Source organism: Equus przewalskii, chromosome 20, assembly GCF_037783145.1.
Source record: "Equus przewalskii isolate Varuska chromosome 20, EquPr2, whole genome shotgun sequence".
NCBI lineage: Eukaryota > Metazoa > Chordata > Mammalia > Perissodactyla > Equidae > Equus > Equus przewalskii.
The window spans coordinates 28,877,561-28,901,983 of NC_091850.1; the positions used below are offsets into that span (position 1 = coordinate 28,877,561).

A 24,423-nucleotide genomic window follows, 5' to 3' on the forward strand; every position below is an offset into this window, starting at 1 on the left:
GTAACAGCTCCCCAGGCCGTGCAGAGAAAGGAGGCCCCGGGGCGCCGCTGCGGGCGGCGACAAAGAGGGCCCGGGGACCGCGGACACGCCCCCTTCCGCTCTGCGGGACTGCGGGGTCTGGGGCGCCCCGCAAAGCCGGTCTGAGTGAGTGAGCCTTCTCCTAGCTGGGACGTGGTCGTCAGACGACGTCCTAGCAGTTTGTTTTAAAAGCCCACGTGTCTTTGGTGTCAGGAAAAGCGAGGGAGAAAATCTGACTTTGAATAGTGTATGTTATTAAGTAGAAAGGTCAAGACAAAGGGCAGGTAAACCTGCTAATTATGGAATAAAGAGCCTACGTCTATAATGTAGACCTCTAGGGTAGGTTATATTTGGAATACATATTGATTAATATCTTTGCAAAATATATGAATCCATCCAAGAAAAAAAACCCCTGAATATTCTCTCCCTTCACTCTCCTTTAGAAACTTTTGATTCCATGCCCCCACCCGTCAGCTTTAGGATAAGCAGAGTGGAGATGCTAGCATGCACAGTATGTCCAGAAAAGTCTCTGTTGGAAATCTCTAATTGTTGACACTGCACCAAAAGGCTTTGGAATTAGTTGCCTATAACCATCATCTTATAGAATTCTGTGCAAGAGTAGACAGCCTGTCCTAAACTTCTCGTTTGTAATCTTCAGCAAAATTTTTTTGTAATATTTTGTAGAGGTATCAAAATGAAATTGTAAATCGTCTTTTGAGTACTAAATCTATTTTCAGCCTTAAATTTCTTGATTCTTTAATGATGTATCTGATGGAAGTGCTGGCTGCAGATTTGTTTTTCTCTTTTCCCTGAGTGTTTGAAGGTGGCAGTTTATAGAAAACATTTGCATCATTTAAAGAGTAAATCAACAGTTTGAGCAGGAGGTTGGGGTAGTTGAGTTTGTGTTAGGGAGTGAAATTGGGGTGACACGGAATAGTAATGTTAGAAAAAAGTGTTTCTATTTTGGGAAGGAGATGTGTCTCTGTGTTGTACCTCCTACTTTTGCAAAATCTACTTTGTACAAATTGTCAAATACTATATACCCGTAAATATGTACTTCATACAATATTTTGGAAGCCTCCCACAACAATTTAAAGTAGAACACGTGAGTGACATGTTCAGAGTGTGGGGTTGGGGGTTGGGAGCTTGGAGTTCTAGCCCCAGTTCTGTGTGGTTAAGTTTCTGTGAGTCTTTTTGACCTCGCTGGGCTTTATGGGTGAAATGATGCTTTTTGTGTAGTACTGTCAGTTTTCAGAGTGATTTCACCTAGTTCAGAGTGTGAAAACTAGAGTTGGACTAGTCGCCTCCAAGGCCCTTTCCAGCACTGGCATTTTGAAACTCTGGATAACTTTTTCAAGGTCTCAAGAAAATGGGTGACCTCTGAATCAGATTAATTCTTGGACCTCTGAACTAGATTGCTATTAGTCAGAACTTTTTAAATGTAGGCAAATCAATAAGTCTAAAAATCAAACTACCTAACGCACCCACTCTGCATATCTGAAGGGAAATCTCTAATAGGTAAATATTTGTCTGTCACCAGGTAGTGCTGTTTGGGATAAGAAAACTTTGAAGTAAAACTTCTGGACTATAGAACACAGTTTTGAAATAGTTCTCATTTCAGTTAAACTTTGTGGTTTATTTCCTTACTGATTTGAGTTTTATCATTTATGTTAAAGCCAGTATTCAGAATGGAATAGCGTTAGGTGGAGCCCAGACCAAAAATCAGGAACAAGCCAAAGAATACTAGGCTGTGTGAAGTTGTTCTAAAATGGGGTTCTGTAATAGGAATGGTGAGATGATTAATATTATTTGCTATTTTGCTCAATAGACGGTACTAAGGTATATGAATCATGTGCATTAGGTATAGAAGAAAGTGGCCATGTGCATACTTGAGTCTTCTGGCACCATGGCTACTATGTCTATAATGTGTGGTAACCGGAAGTTTTGTATCAGAGGGTTCTCTTTTGTGGTGGTGGCGGAGGTTTTGTTGCAAAATAGATCTCCATTAGGTTACTTGTTAAAATGTAAATGGAAGATGAGGGATGGAGTGCTGGTATAATTTTATACCTTGAAGCCTCATGGTTTTCTAACTCTGTAGAAACTTAAACAATTAGAGGAAATACCTAGGTGATAAATCCTGTACAAAATAGGTTTACTTCCTTCAGACTGGGTCAAAGTTTGACTTTCAGTTACTTTCTCATATTGGTTACATTGCTTTATTTTTAAATCCTGCTTTTCCCTTCCCCTAAGTAATGGGTGACTTTTCTTGTGACTAGAGGATTCTAGTCAAGGATTTTACCTCTCTGTCAGCTCTACCAACTCTGCCAGCTCTTGCCCTTGCAAGGGCTAATTAAACTATTATTACAGTTTACTTGCATCATAAGAGATGTTGCTGTTGGCAGATGTGGAACTTTTCTTAACAGGGTCTTTGACACTTACAAATTAGACCTTTACACGAATTGAACCTGATTGGAAAGGATTTTGTCATCGTGAAAATGCCTTATTGGCCAAAAAGAAGGTTTTATTTAAAAATATTGTATTATATACCAGATAAGAAATGAGCAGTTTCCATTCCTCTCTCCCCGCATGCCAAGTCTTACAACCCCAGAGACGGCTCCCTTTATTGGTTCCCATTTTTAGTTTTTTTTAAAAATTATTTTCATAATGGGATAGAGTAATTGCGTTTCAGTTCCTCTGTTATTGGATTAAATTATTCCTAGTTATTGTCGTCTTAGCAGATTTGGGAAATGTAGCACCTTGGATTTTGTTTCCCTTACTCGGTTTCTGAAAACAGTGGTGTAGCTTAGGTTATAGTTCTTGGGCGTTGCATTGCCACATGATGTGCAATGAGTGTAGTGTATGCAATATGAGTCTTTATCAAGTTAAAGACCATGATCTGGAGTACGGCCAGAGTCTTCTAACGGAACGTCACTCCTCTCACATCTTATAGACACAGGCACCAGAGTGGTCTATCTAAAGTGAACAGCTGGCCACTTTATTCCTTTGCTTGGAATTCCTCAAAAGCATCCCCATAACCTGTAGAGTCACCTGGGAAATTCAAAATGCAAATGCCTGAACCTTAGCCCCCCAGATTCTGATTCAGTTGGTGGAGAATTCCCAGACTCTCCCTTTCTGAACCACATCCTTAAGGTTGCTGGCTCTTTGTCCAGAGTTCTGCATTTTTAACAAGCTCCAGGTTTGCAAGTGGTCCTCAGATCACACTTTGAGAAACACTGCCATAGGCTAACTGTCATGATCCTTAATACGCCAAAGAAGGCCCTTCATGAATTGGCTCCTGTCTACTTCTTGAGCTTTATTTCTGATCAAGTCTTGCCTTGAACTTCATTTTCCGTTCATTTCAGGCTGCTTTAATTTGCATTAGAAGTTGTGCTGATTTTATTTTGTCTATTTATGGATCGGTAGTGCAATAAAATGGTTCAAAATGTAAAAGATACAGATGGGTATACAACAAAGTCTTTCTCTTGTCACTGGGCACTCAGTTTTTGTGCCTGGAAGTAACCAGTGTTATCAATTTCTTGTGTTTCCTTCCAGAAATAATGTATACATACAAATTAACACAGTGAAATAGTCCTTTGTTCATCCCTTTTTATCCAATGGTAACATACTATTTAAGCTATCGTGCACCTTGTTCTTTTTTTTTTTAAAGGTATGTATATTCCATTGTGTGCATATGCCTTAATTTTTAAAGTACATTCTGTAATGAATAACGTGTGTTAATTTATACATGTACAAATCAAGCTCTAAGATATATACCTAAAAGTGGAATTGCTGACTAAAAAGGTGTGTGCATTTGAAATTTTAATAGGTGTTGCCAAATGCTTCCCTTAGAGGCTGGCCCAATGTATACCATCCCCAGCAATGTATGAAGGTGATTGTTTTTCCATAAGCACTTTATCACATTTTGGGGTCTTTGCCAACCTGGTAGGGGAAAAGTGGTCTTTCAGGGTGGTTTGCTTTTCATCCGTCAGTGTCCTTCCTTTTGCAGCCCCCTTTGCTTTGAATACTCCTCTATCTTCTAGCCAATTCCTGTTCTTCCTTTGAGGTCAAGCTCAGACATTACTCTCACAGGAAGCCATCCTTGGTAACCTTGCTGTGCCTCTCTCTGGCTGCCAGGGTTGTGTTAGGTGTTCTTCACTTTAGCTTCATAATACTTAAAGTTTTTGAATTTTTCACTTTAGAGTATAATCTGTGATTATTTTCTTCTCTAGATTTGATGGCAAGGACTGCATCTTAGTCGTCATCTTCTTGGCCGCTCCATCCCCACTAAAAAAGATGATATCTTTCTCATGTTTTTAAAAATCATTTTTAGTTTTTTTCTCTGAGGCTTCCAGTCCACGGCTTTATTTCCAACTGTCAGTCTTCCAGAAGGTGTTAGCTGGTGAAAGCTTAAGGTGGAGGTTACCAGTGTGAATTCCCAGAAAGAGGTTTCATGGTTGAATATATTTGAGAAACATGAGGGTAAACAAAAGATGGTTTTTATATGACCATGGACTTTTTCTCTTTTGGGGGTAGAAAACATTTTAAATTTTGTGGATCACAACTTGAAAAATAGAGGCTTTATTTGCAGTTAAATGCAAGACTCATAAAGATGTAAAAAAGGATTGAATATCACTGTAGCTGAAATTCCACCATTAACAGAATCATCATTGACCAACGTACTTTAAAGTCCTGATTTTCAGCCTTCACTGTGTATCAGGATTACCTGGGAGAGGTTTTAAAAACAACAAGTATGTGGCCAGACATGATATTATAAATAAAAATTTTTTACTGTGATTACTTTTCCTACATTCTTAATTAAATGAATTAAGCTCTGTGTAAAAAAAAGTGTTTATCAATGCACATTAATATTTTCTCAGCTAGTATAAGTTGAGTTTGTTTCACTATCATTGACCTTTGTAATATGTAACAGAAATGTGTATTTCAAATATTAGCGAGTGTGTCATTTATTTCATGCGTTAGGAATATTTATTACATATGTATATTACAATAAACCGCTGGATGTGGATTGTGCAAGAATCAGTAGACCAACCTCTGTAAAACATTTGCTTTCAAGGAGAGTTCAGCCAGTTGCCTCTCTTCTTCCTAACTGAAAGTTGGTAGAATTAGAACATGATAAGGAACGGAATAGTTCTTGACCTGTGTAACTTAATCATTATAATCAAGGCTTAGTGGCCTGATGAGTATTTACAGTTCTCATGCAGGAGTAAAATGTAAGTGGACAAGTCCTGGATTAAGAGTAGGAGATCTGAGTTTTGATCCGGGCACCACAGTCTATTGTCTTTGTAAACTTGAGTGAGTAACCTAACCTCCCTCCCTCCCTCCCTCTCTCTCTCCCTCCCTCCCTCCCTTTCTTAGCCTCTTTGGTTTTGAAATAGGTATAATAATGTCTGCTTTTCCTTTTGTACATAATTTTTAGGAAGATCAAATTAATCTATAATTTATGTAATTTAATTTAAAGCAGAATAATTATAAGTTTACAGCCACAATAATGATTATTATGTAAATGTCACTGTTATATTTATTAAATTATGTACCTAAAATGGCACTGACTTGATCACTTCAGAGTAGGTTCTTTTACTAAGATAGACCCCTGAAGTAAGTGAAGAGTTGTTGAATTTAACTTTGCTTTGGTGGTATTTTGTGTGTTTTTCGTTTTTGAGCTAATTTCTTGTGCAGTTCTTGTGCAGTTCTAGTTTTGAATTTTTTACTTTCTATTAAGTATTTTTGTAGTAGAGAAAATAATTATAAAAATTATTATCTGCTTTAAAAATATGTGCTTATAGTGTTACTGTTGCCAACATTCAGGAAGTTTGTTGATTGACTTAATTTGTTCAAAGTGTCACTTTTAAATATTTTTTCACCAACCCATTCATTGAGCACCTGATAAGTGCTGGACATCCTGTTAGGTTCTGGAGAATCAAAGATGAATAAACAAGAGTTTCCAAATGTATGGAGAAAATATGTTAAATCATATTACAACTATTTATAAATGGTCCATGGGAATACAGAGAAGGGAGAGAATAATTTGGGGAAGGGCGGGGATGAAAGGGGAAAAAGAAGACCTTTGAATTTTTTTTCAACTTTTAGGTCATACTTTTTAGTGATATTTTTAAAGTTTAGATTTTCAGTTACAAAATATTTCTACCATATAGAAAAGTTTCAAAAAGTAACTAGACACCTGTGTATCCACCTCTCTAGATTTAACAGATATTTATTTTGCCATAATTGCTTCAGATATTTTGAAAGGAATTGTTAGTTATAACTAAAGCCCCATGCTTCCAACTTTTCCCCTCCCTACCTCCCTAGAGGTAACCACTAGTCTGAAGTTGTTATATGTATATCTTTCACATGCATATGTTATATATTTATTAATATGACTGTGTCCATTAAAAATATATTATGGTTTTGTATCTTTAAAAGTTAGCATCATATAGTCATATTCTTTAGAATATGTGCGTATTTAGAAATTTGCTTTTCTTATTCGCTGTTGGTTTTGAAACTTACCTATGTTGATATCTGTTAATTCACTTTAATTGCTATATGGTATTCTATTGTTTAGATGGTTAGATCATTTCCAGTTTTCCCACTATTTAAAAAAATGCTGCAATTAGAAGTACAAATAATTTTCCCATAAGAATTGAACAACTCTCTGATTCCCCACTTCTCATCAGCATTTGGCAGACTTTCTCATCACATTGGCAAAAATGTTAGTGAAATGGTATCTTTTAATTTTAGGGTATTTGAATTATTGAAGAATAAGGAAGAATTTATATTTGAAGGGGAGAGAACAATACTAGCGAGATGGTGGGAAAGTTCATTGTTTTGCCAACAAAAAGAACTCAGATTTTTTTTTTGTTTTTTTTAAGATTGGCACCTGCACTAACATCTGTTGCCAATCTTATTTTTTTTTCCCTTCTTCTCCCCAAAGTCCCCCCAGTACATGGTTGTAAATTCTAGTTGTGAGTGCCTCTGGTTGTGCTGTATGGGACACTGCCTCGACGTGAGCTGATGAGCGGTGCCATGTCTGCGCCTAGAATTGAACTTGCGAAACCCTGGGCCACTGAAGCGGAGCTTGCGAACTTTACTCGGCCACTGGGCTGGCCCCAGAACTCAAATGTTTTTTACTGTAATCCAGTCAGAAAAATTTTATATCATGACTTGGTACATATACTCATTTTTGAAATAAAAGATAACATGAAACAATTTGGCCTTTTTACTTGTAGTATAGTTCATTTTCTCTTTAAGGGTAATGCTGGTTGTGATCATTAGGTTGAAGTGGCAACCCTTGTAAGGGCAGTTTGAAAATCATTGCTCAAGAGTAACTATATTGAGGCTAAACCGGTAGGCTGGATCTTATGAAGGTGTTAAATGTTATGAGAAGGAGTTGGTTTTTGTGTGGTAGTGGTTTTCAATCTTTCAGCAGCAGAATACAACCCTTGCTCAGCCCTACTCTCTTTCCCCTTAGGAGTGGAGTGATCAGGGTCAGTTTTTCTAAGACTTCGGCATTCTGGGACTAGTATAAAAGCAGGCTTCTGGTGGTGGTGGTTAGATTGGGGGAATGGGAAATAAAGATTATTAAAGAAGGAACTAGTTTAGAAATTCCAGAGGCAAGCTATTGGGTGAAACCAGATAAGAGTTGACATTGTCTGGAACTCAAGCAGTGGCAGTGCGAACATAAAGGACAGATTGGAGAAATAGTTTACAGGTATAATTATTGGACTTCACACTGACTGTGGAGATTGAGTGTGGGGGGGAATTAAAGGTGACACCTGGGTTTAGTCTCTTGATTAGGTAAATGAAATTATTACTAACTGATATATGGGACTCAGAAGAGCAACTTTGAAGGAAGAATATATAATCAGATGGTTTGGGGAGAGGTAGTTGATCTACTTGCGGGTGCATATAAAGGTAGGCGTTTGAAAATCTGAGCCTGTAGCCAAGAGAAAAGCTTGAGGTAACAGGATAGATTTCCTAGTTACTGGTGTATATTTGGTAGATCAGGTCCCTGGAGTGGAGTGATAACTCAAGGAAAATGAAATGGGAGCAGATAATCAAGCCACAGGTGGAAATTTGAGCAATACCAACATAAGGGAGTAGGTAACCAAAATTAAAAAGAGGAATGCTCAAGTAGGAAGAGAACAATGGGGAAAGTAATGGTGAGAGCCTGGGAGAAAGGATAAGTGGAATAGAAATGATCCAAAATAAATACCAAATATATGTAAAGAAATATTTAGGCTTCAGTGCACTAGGCCTGATCATGCTGAGTAGTTGACTTTCTAGCTGTTGATTAGGTGCCACTAATCCTTGAAAGGCAATTTTGAGTCACACTTAGTGTAGTGTTTAGTTAAGTGTGTATGCTTTTGAGTGCTTAAATTATGCCTAGTGAATTTACATACCAGACTGTCATTGTCCTATTTCCTTCCCTACTGATCTTTCATTGAAATTACATGGAGTACAAAATAGTAACACTCAACTGACTAATAAAACAAGTGTTAAGAATTTGTATCTGTAATACATTCGATTTTGGTCAAGTAAAAATGTCTGTGACCCTTTTTAATAAAAGTGTTTGGATCATTTAGAAAATAGCATAAATATTACATCTGACCCTAAGGTGGTTAAATTTGTGTCCAGTCAGAGTCCTCCTTTTCTCCTTTTGTGCTCTGGGGTTTTTTTTTTTTTTTTTTTTTTTTTTGCTGATGAAGATTTGCCCTGAGCTGACATCCATGCCAGTCTTCCTCTGTTTTTTAGTATGTGGGCCACCAGCACAACATGGCTGCTAACAGCAGTGTAGGTCTGACCCCAGGAACTGAACCTGGGCTGCAGAAGCAGAGCATGCTGGACTTAACCACTAGGCTGGCCCTCTGTTATGTTTTAATATTAGAGCTATGTGGGGAGAAGTGATGTTGGCTTTTGGAGATTTTGTAGGAGAAACTCCTGCTTATACGTGCTGAAATGTGTCTGTCTATAGATCTTTTAGAGTCACACTGCTTTTTCCAAGTATCCTTGTGAATAACCTTAAATTTTTTTTTTTAATGCAGATAATAATTAACAGAAGTTTTTGGAAAAAAGGGAAAGAAAGAAAATGTTAACTTTGTTGCTAATATCATGTAGCATTGCAGAATTAAGAATGTTCTAAATTTCAGTAATTTTTCTAACCTCTTAATTGTAAGACATTTTACAAAGAATTCATGTATTCTTGTTTTTGTCTGATTAAAGTATGTTTTTAAATCTTTGAAGTCTTGTTATTTTCAGAGGGGTAGGTAGAATTCTTACCAGCCTTTGAATATGAGAAAACTTAGAGAAAATATAAGAGCCAGTAGAACAGTGATTTAAGATATCCTAATTGATGCTTTTTATTGTTATTTTTAAAAATGCCTTCTCTCTTATGTGCTTGATTTAGCCAGTCCATGTTAATGAAGCTTACTAGTCCAACCACCTAGATCTTTAAAGAAAATAATATAAAAACTTGTGTTCTCTGGGGCTGGCCCCGTGGCCGAGTGGTTAAGTTCGCGTGCTCCGCTGCAGGCGGCCCAGTGTTTCGTTGGTTCGAATCCTGGGCGCGAACATGGCACTGCTCATCAAACCACGCTGAGGCGGCATCCCACATGCCACAACTAGAAGGACCCACAACAAAGAATATACAGCTATGTACCAGGGGGCTTTGGGGAGAAAAAGGAAAAAAATAAAATCTTTAAAAAAAAAAAAACGAAAAACTTGTATTCTCTAAATAAATGTCTTGAGTGTGAGTTGTTAGAGAATTGGTTCACAAGAAGAAATTTGAGTAGGAACAAGAATTTGTGAAATTACATTTCTGTTCCAATGTTAAGTATTCTGATGCTAAATGAACTTTGTATTTAGATTTGGAATTTTAGTGTTGCTAGCAAAACTTATTAAACTCATGGAAAACTTGAAGTTTTTTGTTTTCCAAAATTATTTTCCCCACAAATTCAAACCCCCTTTACCATCTCAAACCAGAATTTCCTAATACGCAACTGCAGAGTAATCTTAATTTTCTGGAGTTTGCTGAGAGCTAGGAAGTAAGTACAAAAGCTTCTGAATCACCAGACTAGAATTTACAGTACATGTGCAATAGATTTATGTCCTTTATTCCCGGGTGCGTGTTCTATATTGTCCAAACCAAAAATTGGAACATAAGATAAAAATCTGGACAGGGAATTGAAGTCTGAGGGCTAGCCACCCTTAAGTTTTCTTATAGCAAGTTAGAAACAGTACCTTTGATGAAACTGGTTTAATAGACTTACTGTACACTTGCATTAGTTCTCATCGTCCCTAGCAGTTTTCAGTTCCCCACTTAATAATTTGACTGAGCTCAACTAATGTTTAAATGAACAGAGTAGTAGGCATTCAAATATTTGAGTGAATACTTTTAATTTTTTAGAGCTTAATTTCTAGCTATATAACGAATTCGCTCTTGAAATGGGCTCATGAGAGCTAATTATTGTAACAACATAATATACCCTGGTAACTAATCTGCTAGAAAATCAGAGGCTTGATAATGAGCATGTTAGTTTGAGATGCCTGTTAGATATCCAGAGAAAGATGTCAAATATACCGTTGGGTACATTCATTTGGAGTCCTCAAGATGGGCCAGAGTTAGAGAGACTGGAGTCATCAGCATCAACATATAGATGTCTTTTAAAGCCTTGAAACTAGAGATTGCCAGGGAGAGAGTAGAGAAGAGGAGCCTTATGATCCATCTTCATTGAGAGTGGTTAGTGCAGTTTTAGTTAATCCATAGTTGGGTAATGATAGTAATAATCTGAGTGTTAATGCTATGTTCATCCATATTTAGAAATTCTAAGAATAGTTTTCCAAACCTGGTTTATGTTGATTTGTTGATTAAAGTAAATGAAGGATTATCTAATTATTACCTTAGTCATCGCTTTCCTTTTAAAAAAAATTCTTGACATTCGTTTGCTCTATTTAAATATAATGAGGCTTATGTCTATGTGTTAAACTGTTGTACAGGCTGTCTAATCTAGTATGTATCTTTTTGTGAGGTAATGTTTGTGTATTAATTTTCAAATAGCCAAATGTGTCCTCGGTTCCTCTTTTGAGACCATACATTTCCCTTTAGATTATAGAATAAGCACAAAACTATTTTAAAACTTAACCCAATATTCATAAACAAAAGACTGGGAAGGTAAGTGTCAAAATATTAACACTATTTTGTTATAAGTAATAAAATTATATGTAATTTTAATTTTCTTTACATGTGCATTTTCCATGTTACCTCTATAAACTTTTAAAAAGCAAAATGCATATTACAAATGCTATCTAAAAAATTGGTTTTACTTTATAATTTAGTAAGCTATGATTTAAAATAAAAATGTTTAAGGTTGTGTTTTGGACAGGTACTTGAAAAATTGATTTTGTATGGTAAAGAGGCAAGGTATAAGGAAATTTGGAGAAGGAAAGAAAATCACATGCTTTTTAATTCTAGCATTCACTCGAGTGGACACATGTCCTACTTGATGATTAAATGGATGTTCATTGAGGATATTTCTAAACTTCTCTCTCAACATTTTACTTTATAGATTATTTAGAAATATGCTTTAAGAGGAGAATATTAATGGCAAGATAGTGACATTATAAAATACCACTCCAGTTGACTAAGAAAGACAATTCTTGAAGTTATCTATTCTCAGGGAACTACCCAACCTTTTGTTTGGATTGTCTAGGGTAAATTCCAAGTAGAGTTCATAAATCTGAACACGAGAGCTGCAAATCCAAGTGCAACAGAGGTCATCTACCTTCTAAAATATTAGTTTATCTTGTTCTTCAAGCCATATGCGATATGTTAAAAATCCATTTAAAAACTAAAACGCTTAAGCTGTAAAACATGCAAATTTTAAGATCCCCTTGACTGTGTGATTCAGGAAAGTTAATAGTGTGTTTGGTATTAAAACCAAATTATGATTTTCTGAAATGAGACTTTCTAGTTTAGTGTAAACTTGTAGGTTTCACAGGTAGTCATTAAAATGTACCTTAAAAAATGCATTCTATTTTTATATAGGACTTTTTAAGGAAATATGTAATATGAATCATGTAATAAGACAAAATTTGTTTTATTTTATATAGCTTGCATTGAAAGGCTCTAGCTACAGTGGACTACTTGAACGACATCATATTCACACCAAAAATGTACAGCATATTCTAGATAGTTTACGGTAAGTCTGTGGGATCAGGCCCTAGATGGGCTTTTGTATTTAGGACTTACAAGTTTTATTTTGACTAGCAGCTAATCCTTAGATTTTTTGGTAAAGATTGCCATTTAAAAATCGTTTTCAGAAAATTATATCATGGTTAATGAACCTGTTATTACAGTGTTTCTACAGAAATTTTTATTGTGCTCTGAAAATTTCACAGATTTTCGGTTATTATTTGATCTGCCCGAAAAGTGCCTTTTCTACAAAGAGTTAATTCTGTACACAGCAAGCTTCATCTGTATGTGTAATGTTTTATTTCTTAAACAGAATACTGGATTATGTGGGTGTTCATTGTAATATTCTTTGAATGCCTAAAAATTATCAATGTAGAAACTTCAATTAATTGGAACTAAATGCAGTCAGTGAATAAGTTTACGTGTATATGAGAGAATCACTGTGAGAAGATGCAAATTAGAAAGTATTTTAGTCACTGTTTTGGTGTCTGGCACTCAGTAAATATTCGTTGGATTTAAAATAACAGCTATTCAGTTTTATAATGAAAAAAATTATCTTTCAAGGTGTTAGTCTGGGCCATTTTTGTGTTGCTGTATTTTAGCATCATAAGGAGTACAGAAAATAAAATGAAATTCTTATCAATCAGTATTGGTCTGTATCGGGCTATAAAAGGTTTTTAAAGCACATAGGGATTTGGGATAGTCATTAACTTTCAAGTTACTCATATGCTTCCTGGCTTGTCATAGTCTATTGGCTTTTGTAATTAAATGAAAATGAAGCTAACCTTGTGAAGCTGAACACAAGTTTGTTTATTTATAAAACAAATGTATTTATTGTACATCTCCATTGTAATAATGTGCCTCTCAGAATCCATACTTCTTTATGTTACTTGTGGAAATTTTATATAACCTTTACTTTTTTGTCTTAGGAATGAAGGAATTGAGGTTCGATTAGTAAAGAGGAGAGAATATGATGAAGAAACTGTTCGATGGGCAGATGCTGTCATAGCTGCAGGAGGTAATAGTTTTACAGAGGTGAAGATGTTGGAATACAGAAATAACTCTTTAATACTCACTTCCAAATACTCTGTGGTCTAGCTGTAATAAAGCCTTCAGAGTCCTACACCGTAAGACAAATTTTGGGGTTTCCAGGATCAAGTTTAAAAAGATCTACCTTATATAATGTTTCACTTTTAGTGAATTATGTTACTGTGAGGTTCCATGTGTATATTTCGGTGTATATATTTAAGGTGTGCATTTAACTTCAAATATGATTCAAAGGATTAGTTGTAACTGTATTTTGGTTTAGTTATACCAGTCTTAAAAAAAAAGTTGAAGTTACGTTAAGAGTTTACTGAGATTAGATAAATTCTTTTCCCCTTTGGCCCCTATATAGTTACACTTATTTTTTTCCTAAGCTTTATTATTAAGTTAGTGAACATTCTTTGTAAAGCTTTAAATTGACAGCATTTGTTGGAGAGAAAAATCTGAAGGTGGACATTTTGTTGGCTATATTCTCATTAAAATAATTTAGGTGGGGCAAGCCCCGTGGCCGAGTCGTTAAGTTCATGTGCTCTGCTTCGGCAGCCTGGGGTTTCGTTGGTTGGGATCCTGGGTGCAGACTTGGCACTGCTCATCAGGCCACGCTGAGGCAGCGTCCTTCAAAGGACAACCAGAGGCACTCAACTAGAATATACAACTATGTACTGGGGGGGCTTTGGGGAGAAGAAGAAGAAGAAGAAAAAAGAAGATTGGCAACAGATGTTAGCTCAGGTGCCAATCTTTCTTTAAAAATAAATTATGAATTTGGACTGTGGTTGTGAGAGAAGGAAAGAGGATTGGTTAATAGAAGTGGTAGAATAAGAGCAGTGCTTCCCAGCTGGAGGAGGCCAGGGATACTGCTAAACATCCTACAGTGCACAAGACAGCCCCCAAAAGTCCTAGTGTTCAAAAGGATGTTATAAACTAGTTTTATAACAAATCTAGTTATGTCTTATATCCTTTAGGTGATGGCACAATGCTTCTGGCAGCAAGTAAAGTCTTGGACAGACTTAAACCAGTTATTGGAGTAAACACTGATCCAGAACGGTAAAGAAAAACATATTTTTTGTTTGTTTGTTTGGCTTTTTTTGTGTGTGTGTGTTAGATATAAAAACATTTATGCTTTCCTTTTCATAGTGACTATTTATGATAAATCTTAATATTTGGAAGCTCTTCTTTATTTTCTCTACAGCAGTCACATTGCTGGGCTCTGTTGCTACAGGGAATTTACTGTGGTGCATGGTTTAAGTGGAAGTGTCATTGCTTCTGGCTATCATGAATGTTAGAACCATGTTCCGAAAACATTTTAGTGATGAAAGTTTGGCAGGTACCTTTAGCAGAGTTCTCTTCTATGTAGTTGCTTTCAAGGATATAGCTCTTGTTTTTAGCTCGGGCATGAAATATATGTGCATTTAGCTGGCATTGGTGGTAGAAAATTATGATATGGGACAGACAAGTCCTCACAATTGACTTGCCAGGTAGTTTGGGAGTAGTATCTATGGCAGAATAGACCTGAGTCCTTGATCCAGGTCTCCCCAAGGAGTTTTGGGGACTTTTGGTATTGCTGAAGAGGGGTGAGTTAATAACATTCTATCTCCTACCCTTCCTTATAGCTCTCATCTATGTTCCTGGTTATGCCTCCACTGATTTTCTGGGTAACTTCATTGACTTAATGAATAAACCAAAACGATTTTCACTTTTTTTCCCCTCAGCTTGACTGACATTTATCCACATTCTGTTCCAGCCATCCACAGCCAGGACCATACCTGGACTTTATGATCTTCTAGACTTTCCCCATCTCTCAAATCTTAATTCCTTTGCACTTTGACTGCAACCTCCTACCTTAACAGCAGTCTTACTCACCTTGGTCCTACTAAATCTTTGACTTTCAGTGTATTGATTCTTCTCTGTTTTCCTCGCTTGATTCTTCCTCACTTCATTCACTTTCTTGACAAATTTCTTAATTATTTTGTACCATTATCTTTCTCCTCAGTCCTAGATCAATCTGCCATCCTTTCTATTCCTACATCAGCACTGCTGAGGCCATCTGGGAAAAAAATCTTAGAAACTTGGGCTTGGTGGCTCACTTTGGGCTTTGATGGCCTGAATTTACTTTCAGTTGGTAGTTTCTAGCACTTAGAACTGGACCCTGAAAGGTGCTCAAAGTACTTTCTGTATGGCTGCAGTCATCTCTATTTCTATATGGCCCCATTCCTTGTGGTAGCCACTTCCAGAGTGGCTGTTCAGCTTCTGTATGCTCCTTACTTTCCTTATCCTTCTTCCTTCAACACAGCCTTCTCTTATCTCACAGAATAAGTGAAAGTCACTGGATTAGAACTTCTTCAACTTTTCTCTTGCTTTAAAAAAAAATCTTGTTCTGTTGCCCATCTTCTTTTTTCCATCTCTCTCTTCATACATGATTCCTTTTAGCCTAAAAACTTGTTCAAATCTTTTAGGGTTTCCCTGTGTATTCCTTCAAGATACATTGCAAATTCCTTAGCGTAATGTATATGATATTTCATAATCTGTTGCCTATTTTTCATTTCACCTGTCCTCACTTACCTATAGGCAGTATACATTCTTCAGCTAAAAAAAACACATTATTGAAGGCCCTCTAGGGACAGCCTAGGATCCTTCTAAAAGGCTGGTCCTAAGTGCAGAATGTAGCTGTATGAGCATCTGCTGATGCGATAGAGGCTCATGTGTGGTGGCTTTTGCTCTGGTGAGGAGCTTTGTTGATATTTAAGATAGCAGGATTTGAAAGAATAAGTGAAAGAGTTCTCCAGAAGGCCATGTTCTTTTCATGCCTTTGTATGTGCTTTTGCGTAGAGTGCCCTTATACTACTTACTAAATTGTACAGTTGTTGCTTATTCAAGACTGGTGCCTCTCCAGGCATCTGACTGTAATTCCCTATACAGAGAGCACTTACTTCTGTATATTATTTTCTGCTTGATTGTTTGTCCCTTCCATTAGACTATAAATTCCTTGTGTATAGGACTTTGTGTTTTAATTTCTCTATCACTAGCATAGTTTTATACATAGTCAGTAGGTAATAAACATTTTAAAAATGAATGATTAATTAAATGATCTTAGAAAGCAGGGCTAGGACCCCGACCTAACAGTAAATGTTCCCTGAGCATAAGTAGTTGAGATGATTGGTTCAGTAATTGTTTGTTGATTGCCTTCAGTGTTGATGCATGTGTATTTTAGAACTTCTTAATGGCATATTTTTATGTCTTTAGAGGTTCTTAACTTTAGTGATCACATTTTATACAGTTAGCTGAAATATATTTTACTTTAAAAAGCTGGCTTGATACTCAGAAGCTAGTGGGAATTTTGAAACTGGTAAGCAGATGGTATTGCTTTTCTAATTTCTATCTAGAATAATAGGTTTTGGAAGTCCTTTTTTCCTCTCTTTTTGCCTCCAGGCAGAAATGTATCAAGGCTCGTAGCTTTTCTGTAATTCAGGTTGCCTGACTTCTTTTTCTTAAGCATTGTGGTCCTTAAGATCCTAAATGTCAGAAATTAATGTTTAACTTGTTTATTCTCCTCTGTATTAGTTATCAAGTACTGCATAACAAATAAGCCCAGAACTTAGAGGTCTTAACACAATAGTAATCATTTGTCATCTCTTATGGTTTCTGTGGGTCAGGAATTTGAGAGCATCTTGGCTGGGTAGTTTTGACTTGGGATCTCATGAGGTTCTGGTCAGATGTCAGCTGGGGCTGCAGGCATCTGAAGGCTTAACTTAGGCTGGAGGATCCACTTCCAAGACAGCTCACTCACATGGACTCGTGTAAATTAAATATATAATTTCTCTCTGTCCCTTCTGTATTCTGCACTCACTCTGCTGAGCCTGGTAAATAATTGTGACATTTGAATGCTTAATAATTAAAATGGGATAGAGGCCATGTGGTAGCCAGCCTCCAAGGTAGTCTCCTAGTGTTTACACCTTTATGTGGTTCCCTATCCCCTTCTATGTTCAATCAGGGCTGGCCTATTTGACCAATGGAATATGGTATGACAGTGTGTGGTTTCCAAGGCTAGGTCGTAAATGGTATTGCAGCTTCTTTATTGGTACCGTGGATGGCTCATTCTGGGGTAAGTCAGCCACTGTGATGTGAGGACACTCAAGCAGCCCTGTGGAGAGGCTCACATGAAGAGGAATTGAGGCCTCTTGCCAACAGCCATGTGAATGTGCTTGCAGCCCTAGCTGATATCTCACTATAACTTCATGAGAGAATCTTCCTCTGGGGTGTTTCAGAACTGCAGTTGATCTCAGTAGGTATTATTTTATCAAATGATTGTTGATACCTTTTATATACTTAGCACTATGGAAAGTCTTGCACTGAATATAAAAATTAAAAAACTTAGGTCCTGCCTAAGTTTCTTAACCTCAGTGTTGACCCTCTCAGATAAAGACATTACTGACTAGTTACAACTTTGTAGTACTTTTTTCTCTGCTCTTCACACTTATAAGTTAATTTACATTTATTATCAAGAGTTTGTTTTGTCAAGCCTACTCTTAAACTTTCCTTCAAGATTGAAGCATCATGGAAATGATGATGCTTGAGCTTTCTAGACACCTTTCCTCATATTAGGTGCCATATTCTCTCATCTATCTATAGCAACCTATAGGCAATCTTACCACTTTGTAGTTTGCAGTTGTTTGTTTTAATTTTTGTCTTCCACATCAAGCTGTTAACTCCTTGAAGGAGTTCATCCTCATATTTTTTGAGTAATGAAGGATTATGCTGGATTAAGCTTTCTGAGTTCTCTTTCAGTGACTTGGAATTTCTTAAATGACATTTAAAAGGGATTTATGGTTCAAAACACTTTCACATAGGCAGTTTGATTCCTCAGAATAACCTTTTGAGATTGGTGGTTTTATCACCCTTTTAGAGATGAGGAAGCTGATGCTAACGCGACTTGCCCAAAGTTAATAGTTAAATACTTTAAAGGTAAGATACAAACACCACTATACCGTTAGATAATTTTACAGAGTAATCAATCAGTGGCAGATTTGCTGTTATTTTTAGTTTCACTGGAATGTGGATACTTAAGTAGTATTGTGTGTTATGGCATTAAAGCTGGATGTAAACTATTTCTATTTGGCCTTTTTTTGTTCTTGTTGTTGAAAATATAGACAATTTTGTGGTAAAAGAATAGAGTAAAAATTTTTAAAATTTCACATCTGATTTTTGTAGTTTAGTGATACCTTTTGAATTGTTTTTTTTTTTTCCTTTTTCTCTTAATGCTACCCCAAAACCCTTTTAAAATAAAGGTCTGAGGGTCATTTATGTCTTCCTGTTCGATATACACATTCCTTCCCAGAAGCCTTACAGAAGTTCTATCGTGGCGAGTTCAGGTAGGAATTTCTTACTATTATATAAACACCTTAACAAATGTGTGTCGTTAAAAGTGCTGTTAGATAGAGGCCATGTCTCTACTTTCTTAACCTTGTTACATGTTCTTAGCAGTTTGGTGGAAAGATAGTTAAAACTGTTGGCTAAAACTGAGTGTTCAAATTCTCAGAGATTTTATATTTTTTATCCTCATCTTCTCTCATCTAGAATGACTGAGGGTTGGATTTACTCCCTCCCCAGATTCTCTCCCAGAGATGCTTAGAATCTCTGTCTGACATATTAAGTGTTTCATAAGTAGTGGGAATGTGTTTTCATATTCCTTTCACTTAATTTATTCAGTGGTCAAACTGTCCTGAAAGAGGGCGGGTGGAGGAGGAGCAGAGATGGAGTTGGCTCATTACATTGGAGAAAGCGAGTTGGACTCCTTTTTTCTCCTGGCTTAGATTGGATTTAGAGCTTTGTCCCTGGGTATTTGTGAAATTGTATTAAATCTTCTTGATTTCTAGAGTTGTTTTATTAATAATGATTTTATTTTCTAGTCGTTTCAGAAGTTTGGCACCTCTAGAAATGAATAATTTATAACCATCAAGTGGGAGTAAATTTTTGTATACTTACCTAGCAGAATCTGTCCCATTGGCTTTTGATACATCAATTTTTGGTCTTGAAATTAAGTAAACCTGGTTCTTTTTCTTTTACTTTTACCAAAAATGTCATTTAAATTTTTAGGTATAATCTTAAATGTTATAATATTTGTTATTACTCTTTTTTCTTTCATTGTAAAAAAAAATCATCACAGAATTTGGGGGAGAGATTTTTGTCTAATCCAACTACCTTATCACAATATTATTTTAATTTCGGAATGCTTTCTTTTTTGCATATGTTATACTTTTTTTTTTTTTTGAGGAAGATTAGCCCTGAGCTCACATCTGCCACCAATCCTCCTCCTTTTGCTGAGGAAGATTGGCCCTGAGCCAACATCCATGCCCATCTTTCTCCACTCTATATGTAGGATGCCTGCCATAGTATGGCTTGATAAGTGGTGTGTAGGTCCACGCCAGGGCTCCTAACCAGCAAACCCCAGGCTGCCAAAGCAGAGCATGCAGAACTTAACTGCTACACCACCAGGCTGGCCCCTGCATGTGTTAATACTTTTTGATGAGCAAAACACAACTATATCTAGCTCAGTATCTTGGATTTAATGGCTACTTGATAAAGGATTTGACTTTAATTCACGTGTTTGGGAGATTTTGTACAAATACATTAGATATTTACATTATAATTGAAACGAGAAAATTCACATCTAAATCTGCCTTTGAGCAGGAATCTGGGTTTCAGGTATAATTTGTTCATGGAGTAAATAGTTTTTTAACATGAAATTTTGAATTTGGTGAAATTATAATGTCTGACTCTTAGTTTAATTTATTCTGTCTTAACACAGCTTGTTCTTCCTTTACTCTCCTAAGGTGGTTATGGAGGCAGCGAATCAGGTTATACCTTGAAGGCACTGGCATAAACCCTGTTCCTGTGGACCTTCATGAACAGCAGCTCAGTTTACATCAGCATAGTAGAGCCTTCAACATTGAAAGAGTTCATGATGAAAGTAGGTGGATTGGGAATTAGAAGTGTTAGGGCAATATTTTACTTACAGTTCCTTTGATCTCTAATTTCTAGAAGTGAACTTATAATTATTTGGGGATTTTAGTGCCACTAAGAACACTTAAGAAAGTACAGTGAACTACTTGAGGTGTAAAATTTATTATGATTAGATTCTGAAGTAAGGAATACAGTATATTTCTAGGAGAAATGTTTTCTAGAATGGGTTTAAGGACAAGTGGATTAGGGAAGGATTATGAAATCCAAGAGGATAGTTGATATTTAAGGAAAGATTCTTGGCCTTAATCTTGGAAATGTCAAAAAAGAAAAAGAAAGCAGGAGAAATAAAATGAGCTAATCTGTGGAAGATTTCTTCGTAATTATACATTTATCTAGTCACATTTAAATATACTATAGTTGTAGTTATTAATTAAAACCTTTTTGTTGGGAAATTTTGCATCCCAGCTTTAAGATTTGTGTTTCAAATATTTGTATAATCTGCTACAAGAATATCAGCAAAAGGTAATATGCAGCTTTTTTGTTGTAAGAATTAAGGTGAACTCTCAGTTTTGAGCTAATTTGTGCATTATAAGTTAGCCATATTTTCTCACTTTTTCCAGTAACTGTAAGACTTTCATGACGCAAAAAGATCCCAAGAGATATCCTAAATATCTATGGACTGCATAAAAATATATTTTTTTCTCCTGTGTTTCATTTCTTGATTAAACTTATCAGGAAAAACTCCCTTTACCTATCTGCTTTCTGTCTCTGTCCTGTCATGGTACCAGATGTTTATTTATATTCATTTTCTATGAGTTTTTCATGCTGATTTATAGCTTTATAGGTTAGGATGTTCCTTAACTGTGTGTTCATGTCATATTTTAAAGATGCTCCTTCTCCCTCTGAAAAAAATCATTTGATTTTAGAAATCTTTTAAGTAATTACATGCAATGAATTCCTATTATTTTTTTGAAAGACTGCAATAACTATTAAGTAAGATTTTAAAATCTTAGCTAAAAATTTTGCCTTATTCCTCACCAAAAGAACTTGTTGCTACCACTGAAAGATGTTCATGATTTGGCTCTTTTTACCAACAGTCTTAAAGGGAAGATGTAGATTGGTATTCAGAGATTCATTGCTCAGATTCCTATCTCAGATTCAGTGTTTTTAGTTTATAAACTAAGTTAATATATCATATATAGAATCAAAATTACATATAAACTTAGTGACATCCAGGATGTTCATATCTGATTAATGATAGTTCTAAAAAAAGAACAGAGAAAATGTTCAAAATAAAAATAATACAAGAAAATTTCTCAAAACTTAGGCGCTAGTCTTTGAATTGAAAGGACCCACAAAATACTTAGCAGAATTAATGGTAAAAGCTTCCACACCAAGGTATGTCAGAATGCTAGGGATAAAATAAAGCTCCTACAAACTTCCAGAGAGGAAGTGGTGGTGGTGATTGTGGTTAGAGCACGTTATTTTGTATTTAAAGACTATATATATATATAAACTTATATATACAAAGAATCTGGAATCAGAGTAATTTCAGATTTCTCAATAGTAACACTGGAAATTGCTATACTTATAATTGTTAAATTATTATTGTTAACAGTTATATTAGAGCGCTCTTTTATTAGAAGGGTTTTTTTTGATAGCTTTATTTTCTGAGGAAAAATTTAGGAAAATTTCAAGATACATCTCATATGTTCTATTTAAATTCTCTTCAAGTTGGCAGGAAACATTTCTTAGGAACCTGCCATTTGGGATTTTTGAAGATAGGAGTAGATTTGCGATTATAAATATACCACTGTGTTTCATCCCTGATTTAGCTTTCTAATTTAGAACAAAAGATTACAAAGAATAAAAAATCCTAGTTTTCTTTTTTACTTTCACCTTAAAAAAGGGAAGATATGTCTTCAAGCAAATAAATTTTTCTATCTTATTATAATTTTTTTTTTGAGGAAGATTAGCCCTGAGCTAACATCTGCCAATCCTCCTCTTTTTGCTGAGGAAGACTGGCCCTGAGCTAACATCCCTGCCTGCCTTCCTCTACTTTATATGTGGGACGCCTACCACAGCATGGCTTGCCAAGCATGCCATGTCCGCACGCAGGATCCCAACTGGCAAACCCCGGGCCACCGAAGCAGAACTTGTGCACTTAACTGCTGTGCCACCGGACCGGCCCCCCAGAATTTTCTATCTTATGTAGTGTAAGCTGTCCTCAACTAGATTGTATTTGTGTACAAGTTAATGAAGAAGAATTCATTTTTATTACGTATATACCTTCGAGGGAAAGTAGAGGTGGTTTATTTATTACTTTTAAAAACTTTACTCACGTGAACTTGTAACTTTCTCGTTTGCGTGGCTGGTTATATTAATTTTGATAAGTGAATTGATTTGATAAACATCCCAGAATTCCAGTGGCTTAATGTAACGAGGATTTGTTTCTAGCTCATCTCACTGTCCAAGGAGTGTTCAAGCAACTTCCAAACAGTGGCTCTCACCATCTTCTAAGGCTCTGAGTCTTCTATTGGATTCTCTAGCTTGTGGGGAGAGTAAGACAGTGGGAATGTGAAGGATATTAAGGGGAGCTTTAAGAGCCAGACTTTCTCACTACTTTTGCTCATATCCTATTGGCTATTACTAGTCTCATAGGTATACCCAATGCAAGTAGACCTGGAAACATTGTCCCACAAAATGACAGTGTGAGAGAATTGCACAGTGTAGCAGTCCCCGTGACTAGTATAACAATTTTATATTTAAGAATATAAATTATAATTTTGTAATCAATTTTCTTGGATAGAAAAATTGTCAATTGGTATCGAGTCCATCTTTTCATGTCCTATTTGAGGCAAGTTATAAATGAACAATTTCATGATTAGGTAATGTTTCAATTAGCATGAAAGAAAATATAAGCAGAATTAAGATGATTAATGAGACTTGGAAGCAATTTTATTGATTCTTTTCCTCCTTTGACAAAGGATTTCAGGTGAAATTCAGCAAGTATACATAATAAAAGTGCAATATGGAGAGGAAAATTAGGATGAGGAAAAATGGAAATAAAGGTAGACAGTCAAGACCATATGAAAGAAAAACATATGGATACAGTTTTGATGGTGAGAATTCAGATTTATTAGTTAGTAATATTTAGCACGTACATACTGTTAGTTGAACATTTGCTGAAAATCTGTGGGGTGATGTAAAACAATTCCATTAGTAATTACCTTATGTAAAGAAAAACATTTAAACAATAACTTTTAGGTTTTTTCATTTATAAAACTGTCAGGTATGAGAATGTGAATATATCTAGTATCAAATTAAGACACTTTCAAAAGTTAGCAGGTTTTATAGTCTAAGTGCAATCTAATTTGATTAAACACATCAAATCTTTTTTACATAGCTTTTTGTGTCAAATTCTTTGTATTGTATTATGAGATTGAGCTGATCACGTTAAAGTTTTCAGAGGGTCCTTGGCATTGTAATAACAACTTGTTATATTTGAAAGAATAGTTGGGTCCTCTTTAGGCAGTTATACTCCAAAAGAAATGAGATCTTGTAATTAGTGTTCAATAAACATATAAACAGAGAATATAATAATAATCAGGCTAGCAAGTCAGTGGTTGGTGACAATGGTGGAAAGTTTTATTAGTGTATTAAGTGTTTAATGTGTATTAGACACTGTATAACATATTACCTCAAAATTTAGTATGTTAAAACATAAATATTTATGATTTCACAGAAATTGTGAAGGTCAGGAATCCAGGAGCAGTTTGGCCTGTTAGTTCTGATTTAGGGTTTCTCAGGAGGTGACAGTCAAGCTGCCGGCTGGACAGCAGTATCTGAAGATATGGCTGGGACTGGAAGATCCGCTCCCCAGCTCATCACGTGGCTGTTAGCAGGAGGCTTCAGTTCTTCACTAGGTTGGCCTCTCCATTCGACCGCTCATGAAATATCTTCCCCCAGACCAAGTGATCTGAGAGAGAGCATGACCAAGGTGGAAGCCAGGGTGTCTTTCTTACCCAAATCTCAGAAGTGACATAACATCATTTCTGCCCTATGTTGGACACATAGACTAATCCTGGTATGATGTGATAGGGAGAGTTACACAAGAATGTGAATACCAGGAGTCAGGAATCACTGGGGACCATCTTGGAGGCTAGCCACCACAATTGGGGTGAACTTTTAAGCCTTGA

The 24,423-nt window shown here is 36.0% G+C and overlaps 1 protein-coding gene across 5 annotated transcripts in view; it reads left to right on the forward strand.

Annotated features, from left to right (window-relative positions):
* The window catches only part of NADK2 (NAD kinase 2, mitochondrial), a 45,181-nt gene that overhangs the window by 2,924 nt on the left and 17,834 nt on the right, over positions 1 to 24,423 (forward strand). For 4 of the 5 annotated variants that reach the window (XM_008538955.2, XM_008538956.2, XM_070586986.1 and 1 more), the window contains exons 2-6: positions 12,142 to 12,230; positions 13,153 to 13,241; positions 14,230 to 14,311; positions 18,550 to 18,633; positions 20,095 to 20,231. In XM_008538955.2, the coding sequence (XP_008537177.1) occupies positions 12,142 to 12,230; positions 13,153 to 13,241; positions 14,230 to 14,311; positions 18,550 to 18,633; positions 20,095 to 20,231 (481 nt within the window). Of the gene's footprint in view, positions 1 to 11,142; positions 11,204 to 12,141; positions 12,231 to 13,152; positions 13,242 to 14,229; positions 14,312 to 18,549; positions 18,634 to 20,094; positions 20,232 to 24,423 lie in introns of those variants that run through there. The other variant, XM_070586988.1, reaches the window with a different exon arrangement.